The 23,351-nt window shown below is 37.6% G+C and overlaps 1 protein-coding gene across 1 annotated transcript in view; it reads right to left on the bottom strand.

The window, feature by feature from the left end:
• ERCC6L2 (ERCC excision repair 6 like 2) overlaps positions 1-23,351 on the bottom strand; it is a 135,931-nt gene that overhangs the window by 61,052 nt on the left and 51,528 nt on the right. Inside the window, exons 12-13 of the mRNA XM_037494857.2 lie at positions 19,161-19,256; positions 8,646-8,745 (exon numbers count right to left, since the gene is read on the bottom strand). Of these exons, the coding sequence (XP_037350754.1) occupies positions 8,646-8,745; positions 19,161-19,256 (196 nt within the window). The remainder of the gene's footprint in view (positions 1-8,645; positions 8,746-19,160; positions 19,257-23,351) is intronic.

Genomic DNA, 23,351 nt, shown 5'->3' with positions numbered 1-23,351 from the left:
CAGGTCCCTGTGAGAACTGGGAAATGGAAGATAACCGGGCTACTCTAGCAAACTGCCTGAAAAGGAAAGTTGCCATAAAAGAGGACAAAAAGAGAAAAAAGCTCAAAACCCTGCTACCCTCCCACACCCACAAAGTGGTCACACTCTGACCAACAGAAGGGGAGAGGGGGAAACACCAACAAGAACAAACTACAGATCAAGTGGGACACTGAGTAAAAAGGAACTATTTCAGGCACCTCACCCTGTGAACAAGCATTGTGGAGAACCACTCAGGAATCCCTGCAGAGGTGAGCAAACGGCTCCGGGCGCCATTAGAGGAAAACAAGGACTCCAAGGAGACCTACAAAGCGGAAAAAGCGGCCTGCTGGAAAAGCATATGCAGATCGCGGCTGCCCGGTCCCCAAGCCCGTGACCTAAGTTTGTGGGGAGACGCAAGGGAGCCATCACTGAGGTGAATGTCCCTCACCGAGTAATCAGAAACCAGGCACCTGGACATGGGAGCAGGGTGCAAAAGGTGCCATTTCTGTGGACACTAAGCTGGGCTATAGCCCACGTCATTTATCTGAGGGCTTCGGAACTGAGACCTTGGGCACGGAATTCGGGGCGTGGGATCCCCATGACGGGGGTGGGGCACAGGGAAGACAGAGCACCCCCATGCCTTTGAGGTGCTCCACGCCAACCCCACTCTGTTCCCCGGACCCATGGGGTGGGGGCAGGGGGAAACAGTTCTGGAAGGACACTAAGAAAGATCTCTGGCACCAACTAGAGACCAGAACAAAATCACCAACATCCTGATGGAAAACAGGGATCCCAAAAACACCCTCAGGCTCTAAGAGAGGGTGGGCCATGCAAACAGGGGTAAAAAAGGGAAAAAAGGCATGGAGCAAGACCCCATTCTGGAACTGAGAGCCAAGCACAGGATCCTGTGCATGGGATGTGCTATAGCAGTGGGCACTGCACAGGGTGACAGCCAGCGTTTTGGATCTGACTGCCCTGGATCTGACACCTAGAGTGCAGAATTCAGCGCATTACAGATGCAGGCAAAGCACCAGGTGAACACAGGCAGACACAGCACCCAGCTTGAATAAGAGCGCCTGTGTTGAGGTGCTCCCCTCTGCCCCCACTCCATTTCTCAGAGAACCACTGGGAAAAAGCACAGGTCAGGAAGTACCAGTCTCAGGCGCCACCTCATGACCAGAACAAAATCACCAACTAGGACCTCCCTGGTGGCTCAGGCTATTGAGCACCACAATGCGAAGCTGTCTGCAGCCTCTGCAGAGCGGGTTTGATCCCGGCCGGTCGGCCTGTGAGAATCCAACATGGCTTGGCAGACCTCTCCTGTCTCTCCCACTGCTCCCCTCAGCAGTGTGTCTCATCAGTCTGCCTGTTCTGTTCCCGGCTGTCTCTAGTGAATCCTCTTACCCTCCCAAACATCTGGCCTGTACCCTGGTTCTTGTATAAATAAATAAATCTTAAAAAAAAAAAAAAATCTCCAATTAGCTGATTCCCTGGTGGAACTAAGTAAATACAGAGAGAGCGAATTGTAAGGGACCGTGTCCAGCAACACAGTATCAACACCCTGGTTGAGTTTTGGCAAACAGTTCTGGACTTAGTCTCGTAAACAGTTTCCGACACCCCTAAAGGAGCACTCCAAAGAGATGCCCGCCAACACTAGTGGCACAACATCCCAATGCATAGAACTAATTAGAAAGCAAACAACAGGGAGAAGAAAAAATATAAATAACCAAGCAAGCCCACAGGAGAAGGACACAACACCGAAAGAAATACTGTCACCAGAGCTCAACAATGGCATGGAAGAACTTCTCAGCCTATCAGATAGAAAATTAATGATCAGGGCCTCCCCGGTGGCGCAGCGGTTGAGCGCTGGGTTGCGAAGCTGCCCGCGGCCTCTGCGGCGCCGGTTCGATCCCCGGCTGCTCCCCGGCCACCAGAGGAGGGTCCCACATGGCGTGCAGACCTCTCCTGCTGCCCGCTGCTCCCCTCAGCAGTGTACTTCGGTCCTTCTGCCTGCTCTGCTCCCCGCTCTGCCTCTGGTGAATTCTCTCACCCTCCCGCTCTTCTGACTGTACCCAGTGCATGTATAAACAAAACAAACAAACCAGCAAAACAAATAAATAAAGCATGCCTCTATTAAAAAAAAAAAAAAAAAAAAAAAAAAGAAAATTAATGATCATCATAATTAAAAAGCAGGAAGAAAACGAAAAAGAAAAAAATGATTTGAGACAAATAATCACTGAACTGAAGAATGAAATTGAGACTTTAAGAAAGGAAAGAAAAGAAACGCAGGAGATTGAAAAATTACTAGAGGAGATAAAGAACTCTGGGAAAAGCAATGAAAACAGAATCAATGAAATGGAAGAACGGATCAGTACTATCAAAGAAAAAGAAATAAAAAGAGCCAAAAGAGAAAAGAAGAGAGAAGTGCAAATGAAGAAGTATGAGGATACTCTTAGACAATTACCATGCTCCATGAAGAGAGGAAATGTAAGAGTTATAGGAATTCCAGAAAGTGAGGAGAGAGACAAAGGAACTGAGAAACTATTCAAGGAGATAATTGAAGAAAATTTCCCAAGCATGAAAAAGGAGATGAATATAGACATACAAGAAGAGAGAAGAACTCCCAATTACCACAATGAAAAGAAAACAACAGCAAGACACATTAATAGTAAAGCTTTCAAGAATCCAAGACAAGGAAAAAATGACAAAACTGGCAAGGGGGAAGAAACAGATAACTTATAAGGGAAAAATCAATCATGTTAACTTCAGACTTCCCTGAAAAAACATTACGGGCAAGAAGAGAAGGGAGTAACATACTCAGGGAACTTCAACACAGCAAATGTCAACCAAGAATATTTTACCCTGCAAAGTTCTCCTTCATCTATAAAGAAAAAGCATGGACTTTCTCAGACAAACGGAAACTCCAGAAATTTATTACAACTAAACTCCCACTCCAAAAAATTCTACAAGAAGTCCTAAAGCCAAAACCAACAGAGGAATGAACAGGAAGAACAGAATAAAGCAAGGAATAAAATCACAAAAAAGACAAAAAAATGGCAAATACAGATGCCAACATATCAATATTAACTCTAAATGTAAATGGACTAAACTCATCAATAAAAATACAGAGAGTAGCAGGCTGGATTAAAAAACAAAATCCATCCTTCTGCTGTCTTCAGGAAACACATTTAACCACAAAAGATAAGCACAGACTGAAAGTAAAAGCTTGGAAAACAATCCTACAAGCAAATGGACCAAAAAAGAAGGCAGGAACAGCCATACGTCTATCAGATGAAATAGACTTCAAATTAAAAAAGGTAAAAAGAGACATAGACAGACACTGCATTATGATCAAGGGGACAATACATCAGGAAGATATAACACTCATCAACATATCACCAAATGAAGGGGCACCAAAGTATATTAGACAATTATCAGCTCTGAAAACAGACATTAAAGAAAATACATATATAGCGGGAGACTTCAACAGTCCACTCTCACCAATGGACAGATCAAGACAAAAAATAAACAAAGACACTAAAGCCCTAAATAAAGACATAGACCTCACGGACTTAGCAGACATCTATAGGACACAGCACCCAAAAAAATCCGAGTACACATTTTTCTCAAGTGTGCATGGATCATTCTCCCGAATCTATCACATATTGAGCCACAAGACAAACATCAAGAGATACATGAAGATCAAAAGCATTCCAACTGTCTTGTCCGATCATAAAGGCCACACGCTAGATATAAATCATGAAAAGAAAACAAGGAACCCTCCTACTTCACAGAGATTGAAATCCACACTACTGGAAGACCACTGCACTAATAAGGAGATCAAAGAAGAAATTAAAAAATACTTTGAGTTGAACGACAAGGAGGACACCACTTTCTAGAATGTATGGGGTGCAGCAAAAGCTGTAATAAAAGGAAAATATATACCAATAGAGGCTCACATCAAGAAACAAGAAAGAGGGCCTTCCCTGGGGGCGCAGCAGTTGAGCGCTGGGCTGCAAAGCTGCCTGCAGCCTCTTCAGCGCCGGTTCTATCCCCGGCCGCCAGCGAGGGTCCGACATGGTGCATCAGACCTCTCCTGCCATGCCCACTGCTCCCCTAAGCAGTGCACTTCGTCAGTCTGCCTGTTCTGTTCCCTGCTCTGGCTCTGGTGAATTCTCTTACCCTCTCGCGCTTCTGACTGTACCCAGTACTTGTATAAATAAATAAATAAATCTTAAAAAAAAAAAAAAAAAGGGAAGAACTCAAAGAAGCAACCTAATCTCACATCTCAAAGAGCTAGAAAAATAACAACAAAAAAACCCTAAAGCCAGAAGAAAGGAAACAATAAAAATCAAAGCAGAAATAAATGAAATGGAAATTAAAAAAAAAATCCAAAAGATCAATTAAACCAAAAGTTGGTTCTTTGAAAAAATAAACCAAATAGACAAACCTCTAGCCAGGCTCACAAAGAAAAAACAGGAGAAAACACATATAAATAGGATTATAAATGATAGAGGAGAAATCACAACAGACCCAGTAGAAATGAAAAGAATGATCAGAGATTACTATGAACACCTATATGAAAACAAATTCAACAACCTAGAAGAGATGGACAAATTCCTAGAACGATATAATCATCCAAAGCTGGACAAAGAAAAAAATAAAACAACTAAACAGACCAATTACAAGCAGCAAAATTGAGGCAGTAATCAAAGCACTCCCCAAAAACTAAAACCCAGGCCCAGACGACTTCACAAATGAAGTCTACCAAACATTCACAGTGAATTAGTGCCTATCCTACACGAACTCTTTCAAAAAATTTAAAAAGAAGGAATACTACCAAATTCGTTCTATGAAGCCAACACTACACTAATACCAAAAACAAACAAAGACAGCACAAAAAAAGAAAATTACAGGCCAGTCTCCCTAATGAATACTGATGCATAAAACCTCAACAAAATCCTTGCCAACAGAATCCAACAATGCATGAAAGGGATAGTACACCACAATCAAGTGGGATTCATCCCAGGGGCACAAGGATGGTTCAACATACGAAAATCGATTAGTGTAATCAATACATCAATGAAAAGAAAAATAAAAACCATGTTATCATATCAACAGAGGTTGAGAAAGCATTCAACAAAGTCCCATATCCATTTATGATGAAGGCCCTTGAAATTCTCGGGATAGAAGTAACATACCTTAACATGATAAAAGCCATATACGACAAACCCATTGCCAATATGATTCTCAATGGTAAAAGCTGAAGGCCTTTCCTTTAAGATCAGGAACAAGACAAGGATGCCTCTCTTACCACTGCTCTTCAATATAATATTGGAGGTCCTAGCCAGGGCAATAAGACAAGAGAAAGACATACAAGGAATCCAAACAGGGAAAGAAGAAGTAAAACTATCATTATTTGCTGATGATATGATAATATACATAGAGAACCCTAAAAACTCCACAGAAAAACTACTCAAAATAATCAACCAGTTCAGTAAAGTAGCAGGATACAAAATCAACACATAAAAATCAGTAGCCTTCCTATACACAGACAATCCATCTGAAGAAGAAGAAATCAAGAAAACCATCCCTTTCATAAACAAAACAAACAAACAAAAAAATCAAATACTTGGGAATAAACCTAATGAAAGAGGTGAAAGACCTATACAAAGAAAATTATAAGAAACTGTTAAAAGAAATAGAAGAAGACACAAAGAAATGGGAAGACATCCCCTGTTCATGGATTGGAAGAACAACATTATTAAAATGGCCATCCTCCCAAAAGCAATATATAGATTCAATGCTATTTCAATAAAAATCTCAATGACATGCTTCAAAGAAATAGAACAAATACTGATGAAATTCATATGGAAACACAAAACCACGAATAGCCAAAGCCCTACTGATGAAAACAAAGGAGAAAGGAAATATCACACTTCAAAACTTCAAGCTATACTACAAAGCCATAGTAATTAAAACAGTTCGGTATTGGAACAAAAACAGACACACAGACCAATGGAACCAAATAGAGAGCCCAGAAATAAAGCTACACTTTTATGAACAACTAATCTTTGACAAAGGAGCAAAGAATATGCAATGGAACACGGACAGTTTGTTCAATAAATGGTGCTGGGAAAACTGGACCTCCCCCATACAAAAAAATGAAACTAGACCACTACCTCTCACCGTGCACAAAAATCAACTCAAAATGGATAAAAGAACTGGACATAAGACCTGGAACCATAAAATATATAGAAGAAAACATAGGTAAAACACAAGACATACATCTCAGAAACATCTTTGAAGACTCATCGCCCAAAGCAGTGATAGTGAAGGCAAAGATAAACACCTGGGATTACATCAAACTGAAAAGTTTCTGTGCAGCAAAAGAGACATTAACTAAAATAGACAGACACCCCACTGATTGGGAAAAAAATCTTTGCACTCCATTCAACTGATAAGGGACGCATCACAAAGATATACAAAGAACTCACAGGGCTCAATAAAAAACAAAATAAACAATCCAGTCAAGAAATGGGCAGAAGAACTTAAAAGACATTTCTCCAAAGAGGAAATGCAAATGGCCAATAGGCATATGAAAAAAATGCTCAACATCCCTTATAATCAGGGAAATGCAAATCAAAATCACATTGAGATGCCACTTTACACGATGTTGGGAAGGATGTGGTGAAAAAGGAACTCTCCTACATTGCTGATGGGAGTGCAAACTGGTCCAACCACTATGGAAGCAGTCTGGAGGTTCCTCAGTCTACTAAAATGGAGCTACCATACGACCCGGGCAATTCCACCACTAGGGATCTACCCAAAGGACACAAAAACATTGATTCAAAAGAACACCTGTACACCTATGTTTATTGCAGCACTATTCACAATAGGTAAAACCTGGAAACAACCCAAATGCCCAAAGATGTGGTATATATACACAATGGAATATTATTCCACAATCAAAAAAGATAAACTCATGCCATTCACAGCAACGTGGATGGAGCTAGAAGGAATTATGCTCAGTGAAATAAGCCAGAAAGAAAAAGAAAAATATTGGGAAGGTTTCACTTATAACAGGAATATAGGGGAACCAAATAAGACATAAGTGTTAAAAAAAAAAAAAAAACAGTACAAAACACAACAAAGCAAAAACAGACAATTATAAATCAGAGACATACTGCAGCAGAGGAGGAGGGAGAGGGATGAGAGGGAGGGAGGGAGGGAGGAGCACAGGGGACTGTGGTGATGGTGCACAGCTGCCTTGGGGAAGGAAATTCTATGGGGACTCAATCTGAGGGGGTGGGAGAAAGCAAATATTGTTTAAAAATAAAAAAATTTAAAAATATATATATATATACACAATCACCTGAGTCTAAATCAGTAAAAAAAAAAGAAAACCTGAACAGACCAGTTATATGCAAGGAAACTGAAAGAGTACTCAAAAGTCCTCGTAAAATCAAAATTCCAGGACCAGATGTCTTCACTAGTGAGTACTAATAAGTCTTCAAAGTTGCGCTAATACATATCCTTCTCAAGCACTACCAAAAATAATGAGAAAAAGAATACTTCTAACACGTTTTATGAGACCAACATTACCATAATACCAAAACCAGATAAAACCAACACAAAAAAGAAATCTACAGACCAATTTCCCTGATGAGCCAAGATGTAAAAATCCTTAACAAAATCTTAACAAACTGAATTCAATAATACATTAAAATGAGTAGCTATAATGACCAAGTGGGATTTATCCTAGGGACACAAAGATGGTTGAACAAGCAAAACCCAATCAACATAATTCACCACTTCAATGAGAGGAAGGATAAAAAATCATATTATCCTATGAATAGATGATGAGAAAGCATTTTTAAGGTGCAACACTCATTTATGGAGCAAAGCATTTGATAATATTCAACATCCACTTATGACAGGTGGAACATATCTCAATGTAATAAATGCCATATATGACAAACACACAGCTAACATCATTTTCAATGGTGAAAAAATAAAAGCTTTTCCGCTAAGTTCTGGTACAAGACAAAGATGAGCAGTTTTACCTTATTATTCAACATAGTATTGAAAGTCCTTGCTAGAGCAATTAGGGAAGAAAAAGATAGAAAATGAATCCATATCACTATTTGAAAGATGAAATAATATTAATAGAAAACAAAAGATTACATGAAAAAAAAACTAATGGAAGCAATAAATTAGTTCAGCAAAGTGGTGGTTACAAAATCAGTACACAAGAGTCAGTTACTTTCCTACATGCAAATAGTGCTATAGAAGAGGAAATGAATTCAAAACTCAACCCCATTTATAATTACATCAAAATAATTAAACAGGTAGGAGTAAACTTAAAAAAAGGTGAATAATCTATGCCCAAAAAAACCATAAGACATATTTAGAAGAAAATGTATTCATGGATTAGAAGAATTAGTATGTGTACACAAAAGTTTAAAAATTATTGCTCTAAGAAACTTTCTTATAGAGTATATCTCATGATCTTATTAAATTCTGTGCTATAGTTAGGATAAAATTAAAATATTTTTATGCACATCTATTGCAAATTTTTGAGGACAAATGTCTAACTTTCAGTTAGAAAAAGGGAGATACATTACCTGCTTGTAGACTTGTCGTAAGTACATGATCTCTTCCACAGTTCCCAAGGATATCAGCCTAAGCACTTTGACATCCCTGCATTGTCCAATCCTATATGCTCTGCAAAAAGACAAATAACAAAAAAAACCCCAAAATAAAAAAAAAAAAAAACAATTTTGGCTTTGGGAGGTATCTTTTAGACATGAAAGTGGAAAATTATTAAATTATTAAAGGTAGGGGCCTCCCCGGTGGCGCAGCGGTTGAGCGCTGGGTTGCAAAGCTGCCCGCAGCCTCTGCAGCGCCAGTTCGATCCCTGGCTGCTCCCCAGACACCGGAGGAGGGTCCCACATGGTGCACAGACCTCTCCTGCCGCCCGCTGCTCCCCTCAGCAGTGTACCTCGGTCCTTCTGCCTGCTCTGCTCCCCGCTCTGGCTAATTCTCTCACCCTCCCGCACTTCTGACTGTACCCAGTGCTTGTATAAATAAATAAATAAATAAATCTTTAAAAAAAAAAAAAAAAAACAACTTTATTAAAGGTAGCCTGGAAAATGCCTTGGGGGGGTTGGAGTGAGCTCCCCAGAGCTCATATTGTTTGTCATGCCCCACAACTAGCCATGGATGGCCCTCTGATGAGAAGAACCACCCAAAGAGAAACCAGAGAGAGCCCAACATCACCTAAGAATCCACTGAGCCTCAGCTGCTATGCCCAACAACATATGGGTAAAAACCCATACAAATGGAAAAGAAGGACCCACATACAATAAAAGCTCCAATTAGAGCAGAACAAATCAGAAGCAAACAAAATGGAGAAAAAAATACAAATGGCCAACCAAAGCCTCAAGGCAGTAATACACCACACACAGAGAGAAAAAAAAAAATCTCCAGAACCAAACTATAAACACACGGAAGAGTTGATTCTTATATGATGCAGAATTCAAACCTGCCATAATTAAGAAAATTAAAGAAATGAAATAATACAAAAACAGAAAAGCTAATGAATGCTATGAGAAATATAGTTAAGGAACAGATCCAACTTGAAGTATTAAATAAGATAATTATGGAATTGCAGAATGCAGAAAATTCAGATGAAAATGGAGATGAAAAATTCTGTAGAAAGCCAAGGAGGTAGAATAAACCAAATGGAATACTGAATCAGTGTACTTAAAGATACAAATGGGGAAAGACTAAAAATAGAAAATGAGATATAAAGGGAAAAAAATGAAGTGACACTTTGAGAATACCACAAGGAAATGAAATATCTAATACCACGAGAAAATGAAATATAAGAATCATAGGCATCCCAAAAGAAAAGAGACAGGAACTAAAAAATTATTTAAAGAAATAATGGAAGTGGGCCTCCCCAGTGGCGCAGCGGTTGAGCACTGGGCTGTGAAGCTGCCCGCAGCCTCCGCAGCGCTGGTTCAATCCCCGGCCGATGGTGAGGGTCCCACATGGCGCATACACCTCTCTTGCCACGCCCGTTGCTCCCAGCAGTGTACTTCGTCAGTCTGCCTGTTCTGTTCCCCGCTCTGGTGAATTATCTCATCCTCCCACGCTTTGGACTGTACCCAGTGCTTGTATGTATAAATAAATAAATCTTTAAGGAAAAAAAATTAAAAAGAAAAAAAGAATGGAAGAAAACTTTCCAAGCTCAAAGAAGGAACTGAACACAGAATTACAGGAAGCTAAAAGAACACTAGCTAACTAAACAAAAGGAGGCCTACAGCAAGACATAAAGTAGTGAAACAAATCCAAGAAAAAAAAAACCAATGAAGCTAATGGCGGGGGGAGGGGGGGCGGCAACAACAGATAATGTATAAAGGAACCTTGATTAACTTCTGACTTCTCTTAAGAAACAATATGGGCAAGAAAGAATGGAGTGACATATTCAAAATAAAAACTGCTAGCAAAGAATGCTCTATTCTACAAATGGGGGGTGAAATAAGGGCCTCCTTAGACAAACAAAATCTTAGGGATTTTGCAACCACCAACTTCCTGAACCCCAACATACTAAGGAGACTTAGTATTTAAAACAAAAGGAGGAATAAATACAAAGAACTGAACAAGAAATTAAACAGAACCACAAAAGTATAGACAAATGGCAGTAGCAGACTTTCTTATATAACAATCACTCTAAATATCACTGGGCTGAACTCACCAATAAAAAGACAGAGCATCTAGTTGGATTAGGAAACAGTATCCACCTTCTGATGCCACCAGGAAATGTATTAAATTCCAAGAATAAACATAGGCTGAAATTAAAGGGATGGAAAACAATTCTGTATGCAAATGGCACCCCAGGAAGTCAGGGACAGCCATACTTCACTCAGATAAAAAAGACATCCAACTTAAAAAGGTAACAAGAGACAGGGATGGACACTATATAATGATTAAGGGAATAATGCAACAGGAAGACATAACACTCATCAATATATAATCAAACTAAGGAGCACCAAAATACATGAGACTATTACTATCCAATCTGAAAACGCACATTAGAGAAAAAACATATGTAGCTGGAGACTTCAACATACCACTCTCACTAATGGACAGATCAACATTACAGAAAATAAATAAAGACACTATTGCCCTAAACAAAGAACTAGATCACTGGGTTTATGAGACATTTATAGGGTACTACACCTCAAAAACTCTGGATACACATTTTTCTCAAGTGCCTATGAGGCATTCACCAGGAGTGAGCACATACTGTGTCACAAGACAAGCAACATAAAATTCATGAAGACTAATATACCAAGTATCTTCTCTGTCTATAAAGGTACTTAGCTAAAAATCAATTACAAAAAGAAAACAAGAAAATAATTTGTGGGACTGAATAACACTACTGAAAGACCACTGAGTTAATGAAGAAATCAAAGAAGAAATTTAAAAAAAATACCTAAAAAAATGATAATAAGCTCACAACCTTCCTGAATGTAAGGGACATAGCAAACGTAGTATTAAGAGGCAGTATATAGCAATACAGACTCAGATCAAGAAACAAGGAAGAGCCCAAATAAATAACCTTGTCTCACATGTTAAGGAACAAGAAAAAGAACAAAAAATTCAAAAGCCAGTGGAAGGAAAGAAATAAAAATCACAGCAGAAATAAATGAAATAGAAATCAAAAAGTCCAAAAGATCAATGAAACCAAAAATTTATTCTTTGAAGTAATAAACAAAACAGACAAACCACTACCTAGGCTCACAAAAAAGAAGAAAATGAAAATAAACAATATCAAAAATGAAAGAGGAGACATTAAAACATACACTGAAAAATTTCAGGTAATAGTATGAGATTACTATGAAAATCTTTATGCAAACAAGTTCAAGAACCTATATGAGATGGACAGAATTTTAGAATTATACAATCATTCAAGATTGAATAGAGAAGAAATAGAAAATCTGAACAAACCAATCACAAAAAAGATTGAAAAAGTAACCAAAACTCTCCCAAAAAAAAGCCTAAGACCAGATAGCTTTACAAGTGAGTTCTACCAAACTTTCAAAGAACTAACATCTATCCTGCTAAGAATCTTTCAAAAAACTGATAAATTTTCCAAACACATTTTACAAGGCCAACATTATGCTAATGCCAAAACCAAAGACAACACAAATAAAAAAAACTAAATACCAATCTCTGTAAATAACACTGATGCAAAAATCCTCAATAAAATCTTAACAAATGGAATCCAACAATTCATTAAAAGGATTGTACATCATGACCAAGTATAATTTATACCAGGTACACAAAGATGATTCTACATCTGAAAATCAATTCAATTCACTACATCAACAAAAAAGAAAGTGAAAATGATACGATTATATCAACAGATGCTGAGAAAGCATTTGGTAAGATTCAGCATCGATTAATGATGAAAAATTAGGGATAAATGGATTTTATGTTAACATAATAAAAAGTCCCTATACAGTGAAAGAGACAGTAATCAAAACAAAGAGACACATTAATCTAAGAACCCAATTAAAAAAATAGGCAGAAGAGCTAAATAGGCACTACTACAAAGACTCACAGATGGCAATCAAGAGTAAGAAAAAAGGTTCATCATCACTTATAATCAGGAATATGCAAATCAAAACCATAATGAGATACTACCTCACACCTGTGAGAATGGTCTGTTAAAAAAACCAGAAACAAGTGCTGACAAGCGTGTGGAGAAAAAGGAACCCTCTTGCACTGTGGGTGGGAATACAGACTAGTTCAGCCCCTGTGGAAAGCAGTGTGCATTTTCCTTTTCAAAAGACTGAAAATGAATTTGCCATACAATGCTGCAATTTCACTCCTAGGAATCTACCCCAAAAAATAAAAAACACTAATTTGAAAGGAAACCTAAACTTTTGTGTTTACTGAAGCACTATTTACAAGTGCTGCCAAGATAAGGAAGCAAAATAAATGCCCCCAAACAGGTGAGTGGATCAAAAAGATGAGGTATATATACACAACAGAATACTACTCAGTAATCAAAAAAGATAAACGCATGCCATTTGCAGGAAGGGATTATGCTTAGTGAAATAAAGCAGAAGGAAAAAGATAAATACTAGAGGGTTTCACTTATATGTGGAATGTGGAAAAAGCAAAGGGTCAATGACAAACCTTAAAAAACTTTTGAAAATATTTGAGTCATCAGAAAGAGAGGGCGAGGTAGAAGGTAAGACATGAAAATGGGGAGGGCACGATGGACTATAGTGGAAGACTGCGGGTGCTTTGGTGGTGGGAAAGTACCAAGAATGTAAGAAAATGGTACTTCAATTAAACAATATGTATGTAAAATTAAAAATATGTATGTAAAATTCAATTAAAATGTGTACATAAAAATTTTAACTGCAAAAAAATTCAATTCACATACATATCAACTTTATTTCCATTACATATTTCATGTCTAAAAACTTCCTAAATTCAGACTTTTAATTGCAGTCTTAAGTTTATGAAAGGGTTATGCTCCCAAATGACTTCACTTATATAAAACTCTCAAAAATGCGGCTAATTCATGGTGAGAAAACAGATCAGTGCCTTCTTGTGAACAGAGGCATGGGATGTCATCGATAGATTATGAAGGGCTATGAGGAAAATGCTGGGAATGATTAATAGAACTACTATCTTGATTGTGGTGGCTTATGATGTATACATATATCAAAACTTATAAATTATACACTTTAAACATGTAAAGTTCACTGGATGCTAATTAACCTCACCAAAACATAAAAAACAAGTGGGAGGAACATATGGCAACTCTCTTCCTAAGCACAAGTAGAAATCAAATATTACTCATAAGTGGATCTACCAGCTCACCACCTGCACATGAGTGACCCATATATTTTTTCCCCCTGAGGTGGTTGGTTGTTCACTAAGGTGGTGGAGCAGTGAATGGGGAGCAGGCAGCCATAGCCACACTAATGGTCATTCCTGGTGGAGGAACAAGCTAGGAGAGGGCATATACTACTGCACTGCAGGTTGGCAGAGGTGACCTCCACAGTGAGGATGAAGGACTATGTGGCCTGCTGACTTAGGTCTGTAACAGGGTGCTCAATCCCAGAAAGTCTAATTGGTGATAGCACAGACAGGTGGTAGAGCCCTGACTCCCAACACCTTGGGAAGTGAAGGAGTCTGAGGTTGGAGAGAAACCTGCTGCAAACCATGGAGATCTACTATACAGAGGCAGGAATCTGGAAAATAGCCTTTGTGCAATAATTAAAACTTGGTCTGGTTGTGGAGAAAAACAGCAGCATAGGTTTCCCAGCATTGGCCTGCCGTCCATGCCCCCTCCACCTCAATACTGTGACTGAGGCATTTAGATTCCCACTTCTACGTACTCCCCTCTCTCACTGCCTAGATAAATGAGGATCCTAAAACAAAAGGCACAGTGACGCTTACTAGGGGGGAAAAGAAAGCAAGACACATGTGAGGAAAGCTCAACCCAGGGAACATAGGATGGAAATGCTGGAAGAGAAGTATTGAAGATCCAGAGTTTCAACTTAACACAGAATTGGAGAAGCTAACAAAGAGTTTAGAAGAATTATCTAGAAGAAACTCAGTGAAGTCCAAGAATCTCAACAACAGAAAGGCAAGGTCAGGATACAAAAAAAAAAAAAAAATTCAGGAGTCAGAATTCTTCATCAAATAAAAGGCAATAAAAAAAGAAAAACAAGAGATGCTAGATATGAGGAATACTGTAAAAGAATTGAAGACAACCATGGCAAGCAAAGTAAATTGGCTTAATCTTGCCAAACACAAAAAAATATCAGTGAAGTAGAAGTTAAAAATGTAAACATAACTCAAGTGAAAGAGAGGAGAAAATAGATTTAAGAAAAAATAAACTCTAGCAGCACTATTAAACCCCATTAGAAAGAAAACATGAGGATTCTAGGTATCTCAAGCTGAACAGGGAAGGAAGCAGAGACCCTACTCAAACAAATAATAGCTGGGAATTTCACAAATCTAACCAAAAATGTCCAGGGGGTGACAAAATACCCTGTTATAAAGCAAACTGACTTATACTGAGACACATTATTGTTAAATTATCAAAAGCAGCCATGAGGAAAATATATTCACTGTTGGTGGGGATGTAATTTAGTGCAGCCTATATGGAAAACAGTAAGGAGATTCCTTAAAAAACTGAAAATGGAAATGCATATGAGGTAGCAATAGCATACCTAAGTATTTATCTGAAGAATATGAAAACACTAATATGAAAAATACATACACCCCTAAGTTCATTAACAACTATTTACAATAGCCAACACATGGAATCAACCTAAATGCTCAACAGTGGATGATGACTGGGTAAAAGAACTTTTATATATGTTATAAATTTGGTCTATATTTTATAAATTTGGTATATATACTCAGTGGACAACAATTAGCTAGTTAAAAAAATGACATTGTGTTTTAGTGACAATATGTATAGAACTTGAGTTGATTATGCTTAGAGAATTAAGTCAGAAAGTGAAAGATAATTTCCAGATGGTTTCACTCATTTGTGGAATATAAATAACAAAAGAAAATAAACTGGCAAAACAATAAAACTCTTAGACACTGAAGAAATATGATGGTCACCAGCGGGGAGAGGAAAGGGAATGAAAGGAAGAGTGGAGGGCAGGGCACTAGAGCCTGGGTGGTGGGTGAGAGAAACATATATACATACTGAGGGTGAATCCATACTCGTGAAATGATATAGTTTTGTAAAGAAATTATAAACCTAAAATCTTATTTTAAAAAGGAATCTATCCCTATGGTTTCTATTACAGAGTACAGTCATTTTTAAAATGTTCTACAAATGTTTGAAAATATTGAGTATTCTGTTATTATAAGGTTATATATATATGCATTCAAATAAGCTAGGCAACTATTACTTAGCTTACTTTTTGTCTAGGTCATCTTTTAATTTTGAGAGACAGCAAATGTCCCACCATGATTAGGGATTTGTGCATTTCTCATTCTATCCTGAGTTTTGTTCTGTTATGTAGTGACTATATACTTTAACTATACATAATGAATTATACCTTATTTTGTTTTCCTTAATACATTTTACCTTAAACTTATTAATATTTCACTAAATAGTAATATTACCACTCTTTCTTTCTTATCATTATTCTAACTCTCTGATCAGGTATTTTTCCATATATTTTACTTCCTTATGGGCTTTTAAATTATATATATATATATATATATATATATATATATATATATATATATCTCATAATAAACATAAACCTGAATCTAACTTTTCTTTTTGTCCTCTTTTTAAGGGAGTTTAAACTAATTCACATTTATGTTTGATCTTATTTCTAACACTTTATGTTTAGTATTCCAAGTTTCCTCTACCTCCCCTGCCCCAGACATTCATATTTCCAATCATTTACTGATATAATTATATTTTCTTGGTGCTCCTTTATTTTATTTTTTTTTAAGATTTATTTATTTATACAAGCACTGGATACAGTCAGAAATGCAGGAGGGTGAGAGAATTCACCAGAGCCAGAGAGGGGAACAGAACAGGCAGACTGACGAAATACACTGCTGAGGGGAGCAGCGGGCGTGGCAGGAGAGGTCTGTCGCGCCATGTGGGACACTCGTCAGCGGCCAGGAATCGAACCCGCACTGCAAAGGCTGCAGGCAGCTTTGCAGCCCAGCGCTCAACCACTGTGCCACCAGGGGAGGCCCTCGGTGTTCCTTTAAAAGCCCTTTTGGAAGGTCTGTTTGAATGTTTTACATCTATTTTCTACTGTTTCTCAAATGGATTTGAAGATCAAAAATATCACAATTACTTTGTGTGCTTTATTATTTTTAAATGTGGTAATGTATATATAAGATTTAAAATACTTGGGCCTCCCCTGGTGGTGCAGCGGTTGCAGCAGGTGTAGTCCCCACAGAAATTCCACCACTGATTCACCCTGCACCATCACCATATAGTCCCTTGTGCTCATCCCACCCTCGTTTTGATCCCTTTCTCTACCACTCCCCTGCAGAATGCCTCTGATTTATAGTTGTCTGTTTATTTTTGTTTTGTTGTGGTTTTTTATTGTTATTATTTTTTCCCTGATCCCTTATTTGGTTCTTCTATATTCCTCCTAAAAGTGAAACCACACAGTATTTTTCTTTTTCCTTCTGATTTATTTCACTGAGCATAATCCCTTCTAGCTCCATCAATGTTGCTGTGAATGGCATTAGTTTATCTTTTTTGATTGCTGAATAGTATTCCATTGTGTATATACAATGGAACAAGGACAGTTTGTTCAATCAGTGGTGCTGGGAAAACTGGACCACCACATGAAAAAGAATGAAACTAGACTACTATCTCACACCATGCACAAAATCAACTCAAAATGGATAAAAGAACTGAACATAAGACCCGAAACCATAAAATATATAGAAAAAAAACATAGGTAAAACACCGTAAGACATACAACTCAGTAACATCCTTAAAGATGCATCCCCCCCAAAGCAAAGTAAGTGAAGGAAAAGATGAACAACTGGGATAACATCAAACTAAAAAGCTTCTGTGTAGCAAAAGAGACATTAAGCAAAAGACACACCCTACTGATAGGGAGAAAATTTTTGCACTCCACACAACTGATAAGGGATTGATCACAAAGAAATACAAAGAACTCACATGACTCAACAAAAACAAAGTAAACAATCCAGTCAAAAATGGGCAGAAGAACTTAAAAGACACTTCTCCAAAGAGGAAATGCAAATGGCCAACAAACATGAAAAAATGTTCCACATCCCTCATAATTAGGGAAATGAAAATCAAATCCTGAGATTTTTTTTAAAATCTAGACTGTAGAGTCTCACTCTAGACCTACAGAATAGGAATGCCTGGGGGGTGAAGCCTGAACATATTAAGTCACCAGGTAATTATTATGTTCTATTCTTTTAGTTGTCATCCTTAAATTTTTTTGCTTAGCATATAAAATCATTGTTTTGCATAAATTTTGAAAGTTGACAAGGATATCCTAATCCATTCCAGATGGAAGAAAAATTCTAGCATAATTTCCCCTACTATCATACCCCAATATTACATGGAGTTTTAGTTCTTGATTATTATTAATTTTTTATACCATGCCTCATATCTGTGAACAAATTCTCTCTTTAAGCCTCTCAGCTACACCATCTACAATTATTTAGATTTCAGTATAAATATCAGTGTTATTTGCTTTTTTCCTATAACTGGCTTGTGATGTCTTCTTTGTATATAGGTGAATATTTCATGTATTGGATTAATTCTTTGAGTAATGTTTTTACACCATGAATAATATCTTTTCAGTTCTAGATAATAACAGTTGCTTTTATTTTTGTCTCACATATTGATATTTTACCCATTGATTACAAGTCAAAATAACTTTTTCAGATAAAAGTCATTTGAATTTTGTCATTTTCATAATTCTATTAATGTTTAGAAACCTTTACTGCTAATGAAAAGTTTGTTCTTCAAAGTCTGATCTGCAGAAATGAGTATGATTTTCATTTCCTTGTTCACAACCTGTTTTATTTTGGATTTTAAATAATTTTCTCCCTACCTTTCTCATTCTGGCATCTGTGGCCAGAATTTTCCATTCTTAATTCCAAATGAGGAAATGGAGCTATTGTACAGGACACTGGCCTGGATTTTTAGGCAGGTACACAAATTTATTTAATCATTATCCCCTTTTTTGTGTTCTGTGGAGATTTGGGGTTACTTTAGGTTTGGCTCTGCTTTATGATCTGATTCCAACAGATTCATCCAGAAAACCTTTGTCGGTAAAATTCCCCAGTTATTTATAATACATTTCCCAGAAGACTATTCAGGTCTATTCCCACATCCTACAGTAGCTGACCCCATCCCTGAAATTTCTTTGCTCTTACTACCTTTAGATTGTGGTTTTCTCTGCTGGCTTCTTGATCATACAGATTTTGTTTTCTAACTTGCAGCAGTTTCTCAAAATGTCTGATCTAGTAATGTGACCTTCCTTAATTTCCTACAAAAAATATTTTTAAAAAGTGTTTACAGATAACTTTAAATTTTTTCAGTATTATACCTGTCAATGGCTTGAAGGTCATTGGCTGGATTCCAAGTAGGATCAAATAATACAACAACATTGGCACCAACAAAATTAAGACCTAGTCCACCGGCCCTAGAGGAAACAGAAAAGAACACATTTAAATGGGGGTGGGGGCGTTGCTCTATAACTCGACTTTGCCATATTTCTCTTTCAAAATAACTTTTCCATATTTCATATTTCAAAATAACACACTATGGATAAATCACCATGAAACTAAGGTGATTAAAACACAAATGGAAGTATCTATGGAAAAATCTACTACTCTAGAATAGTCCTAGAAGTCTGATCTTTAGAGTATATGTAAATAGGCTGTGCTGGTTTTCACATTTTTTGAACATTCAAATACTATTTCTGCAAGAATTTCCTAACCTGATTAAAAACAAATGTTAGTATATTCCAGCTTAATAAAGTGATATATAGATACATATATATCTATATATAATTTAAAAACCACTTCAAGTGTAGACACATTTCTCCTACTCCTTGCACTAAGTACAGCTAAAAGTCCTGAACATTCTACATAAAATGAACATAAAACTCAGGGAGCAAATTGTAACAGTGGGTTTCTCATCAAAAATCAGGGAGCCCAGGGCCTCCCTGATTGCACAAGGGGTTAAGGACCGCACTATGGAGCAATCTGCAGCCTCTGAAGCACGAGTTCAATCCCTGGCTGGCCAGGTGGCAACTCACGTGGCGCAGCAGATCGCTCCTGACTTTCCCACTTCTCCCTTCAGTAGGGTATTTCAGTCAATCTGCCTGTTCTGTTCCCGACTCTCTCTCTGGTGAATCCTCTCACCCCCCACATCTCTGGCCTGTACCCCAGCTCTTGCATGCATAAATAAATAAATCTTAAAAAAAAAAATCAGGGCGCCCAGAAGGAAGCAGCACATTTTTAAAGTGCTAAAAGAATCGTCAACCCAGAATTCTATATCCGTTGTAAATACCTTACAGGAATGATTGGGAAAATCACGGCATTCTCCAATAAACAAAAACTAAGAGAATTCACAACTTGCAGAATTAAAAAGAAAGAAAAAAACTACAAAGTCAACCAATATCAAGTCCTATCAATTTTATGTCAAAAATTATTTTCTCATGGGTCCTTTCTTTAATCCTATTTTCACTGCCTATTTCAAGTCCTTATTATACTGTCTATTCTCACATTACATAACACTAAGCAAAGAATATAAAAAACTATACCACTCCCGTTTAAAATCCTTCCATTTTTATAGAACAGAGACCCATCTCTAAGGTCTCAATGAAAAGGACTAGTACCGCTGCAGCTACATTATTAAACTTTATCCTAAGGCAATATTGACATATGTAAAGTTGCCTTCACACACTGAAATTTCCTTTGATCTCTAACTTTATGGTAAAATTCCACCTGTCCTTCAAGCATAACTATGAAGCATGAACTAAAAATCCCTTTTCTGGGGCCTCCCTGGTGGCGCAAGGGGTTTAGACCCAGCCTGTGACGCTGTCTGCAGCCTCTGCAACATGGGTTCAATCCCCGGCCAGCCAGGGAGCAACCCACATGGTGCAGCAGACCTCTCCTGACTCGCCTGCTGCTCCCCTCATCAGTGTACTTCGGTTGATCTGCCTGTTCTGTTCCCTACTCTGTCTCTGGTGAATCCTCTCACCCCCCCTTCCCCCCACACACATACACACACCTCTGTGCCCCAGCTCTTGTATGCATAAATAAATAAATCTTTTAAAAAAGTGAGCAAATACAAAAAAAAAAAAAAAGAATCCCTCTTCTGTGCTTTCTTCTACAGTGCATTTACCATACTGAACTGAAATCATCCTTTTAGATATTTCTGAACAACTCTTCCCTCCATCCAAGTACTTTTCAAAAGAGCTGAGGCTGAATCTTTAGTAGCTTTCCTTCTCTGGGACTTATTGCAAAGCGAATATGCAATATCTCCTTGTAAAATTAACCAATGATATCTCTTATTTAGTCATATACCTAGCTTGTCCTTCCATGTATCCTAAGCTCTATCTGCTTAAGTTCTCTATTATTTTGACCTCTCTGCCTAAAATGCCCTTTACATAAACTTGTTTTACCTTTTACTTCTAATGAAATCTATAAAGGTTAACTTTAAGCATCATCATTCTTCTATGGTCTTTCTTGCTATAGCTATTATTTAAATAGTCATGGAACTTTACACACAACACCAGTAAAGGTTTTTTTGTTTGTTTGTTTGTTTGTTTTTTGCATTCTAGAGCCCCTTAAAGAGTCAAACCAACAAACAAAATATCTCTTATTCACCTCAGCCCACATTAAGTGTCAATGAATAAATAAATATGACTGAATTGAACAAAGGGGCGTGAGATGGGTTAGACAACATAACCAATTAACTGGTCATTCATTACCATAACACAAAGAAAGATTTTAACAAGAGTCATTATGATTCTAATGACTTATTTTAAGAGTGGTATTTAGAATCACTTTCTCTGGGGTTACATAGCAAAAGAAATATCCTCATCTTTCTAAAGACATTAAGATAAAGCTTTACGGAATAATGATGAGAGAAACAAAATTATGTTTCTCAAGACCTTTTCAAATTATGATTTATTGTGTGGGACTTCTTAAAGGCACCTACTTTTCTTTTTAAAGATTTATTTATTCATTTATACAAGCACTGGGTACAGTCAGAAGCGCAGGAGGGTGAGAGAATTCACCAGAGCCAGAGCAGGGAACAGAACAGGCAGACTGACGAAACACGATGCTGAGGGGAGCAGCGGCCACAACAGGAGAGGTCTGTCGCACCAGGTGGGACCCTCGCCAGCCAGCCTGGATCAAACGGGCCATGCAGAGGCTGCTGACAGCTTCGCAGCCCAGCGTTCAACTGCTGCGCCACCAGGGGAGGCCCAAGGCACCTATATTATGTGGAAAATTTGACTTTTGGAGTATAGTATGCCAAATCTTTAATTTAATTCTTATAAATGAATTACAATCAATGCAGTATGCATTAAGTTACATAGTTTGCTTAGAAAGTTGTTTCTAGTCAATTAGTGTGGAATTTTGAAAGTCAACATGAAGAATGAAATTGTGCTAGTACTTACACTACACTTTTTTGCCACTTAAGTGGAAAAGTCAAGTTTTATTTTCTGGTCAAATAAGTATGACATTTTATATTTTTGAAAAGGAAAGGCAAAATTAAAATCCAAAAACAAAATGATCTCTATTTTCCTCAAAGGCTTTTCTAATCTCAACAGACTTCCTGTTTTTCTAATCTTTCAGTTTTTCTAATCTCAACAGCCTTTCTGCTGAATTTCCATTTTGAGATGCCTAGACATGACACAACACAACTCACACATAAATAATGCTTTAAATATTGGGTGGGCCTCCCTGGCGGTGCAGGCAGTTGAGCGCAGAGCTGTGAAGCTGTCCACAGCCTCTGCAGTGCAGGTTCGATCCAGGCCAGCAGGGAAGCAACCCACAGGCGGGGCAGACCTCTCCTGGCTCATTCGCTGCTCCCCTCAGCAGTGTATTTCAGTCAGTCTGCCTGTTCTGTTCCCTGCTCTGTCTCTGTTGAAACCTCTTACCCTCTGGCCTGTACTCCAGTACTTGTATAAATAAATAAATCCTTAAAAAATAAAAAAATAAATAAATATTGGGTGCTAATCTTCTAGGGAAATAAAATGTTAATATTCTTCTCTTCTTTGGTTTATATCAAAATAGAAAGAAACTAATATTTATTGAGCATCTATGGTATCCTAGAAACTGTACAACATATTTTCATATATCCTGGTCTTCCATCCTCAAAAAGTTCTATGAGACTACTGTTATTTTCATTTTCCACACGAAGAAATTGCAAATCAGAAAGATTAATTAACTTGTTCAAAGTCTCCTAAGGAGCTAGTGTTTGGATTCAAGTCCTAGTGTCTTGACTTACAGTTAAGTGCTCAAAAGACCTGCATTTTCTCCTTTTGGGAAAATTATTTATCAGAAGTGATGGCATAAAGATGCCTCAAGCACCTGAATGCAAAAAAAAAAAAAAAAAGAAAGAGGTAGGATAGGAAAGAGTTTTGGAAAGGATAAAACAAATGGGTACGTTAGTGGGGAGCAAGTGAGAATTAGCTATCTTTTAGCTGTCTAATATTGTGATGGGAAAATATGTGATGAAACATTGTCCGTTAAATCAATTATATAAAAAATCAACGAGA

This window comes from Talpa occidentalis, unplaced genomic scaffold (genome assembly GCF_014898055.3).
Source record: "Talpa occidentalis isolate TD23 unplaced genomic scaffold, MPIMG_talOcc4v2.1 talOcc4.7, whole genome shotgun sequence".
In the NCBI taxonomy this organism is placed as follows: Eukaryota; Metazoa; Chordata; class Mammalia; order Eulipotyphla; family Talpidae; genus Talpa; species Talpa occidentalis.
This window is presented reverse-complemented; position numbering and strand designations above follow the sequence as displayed.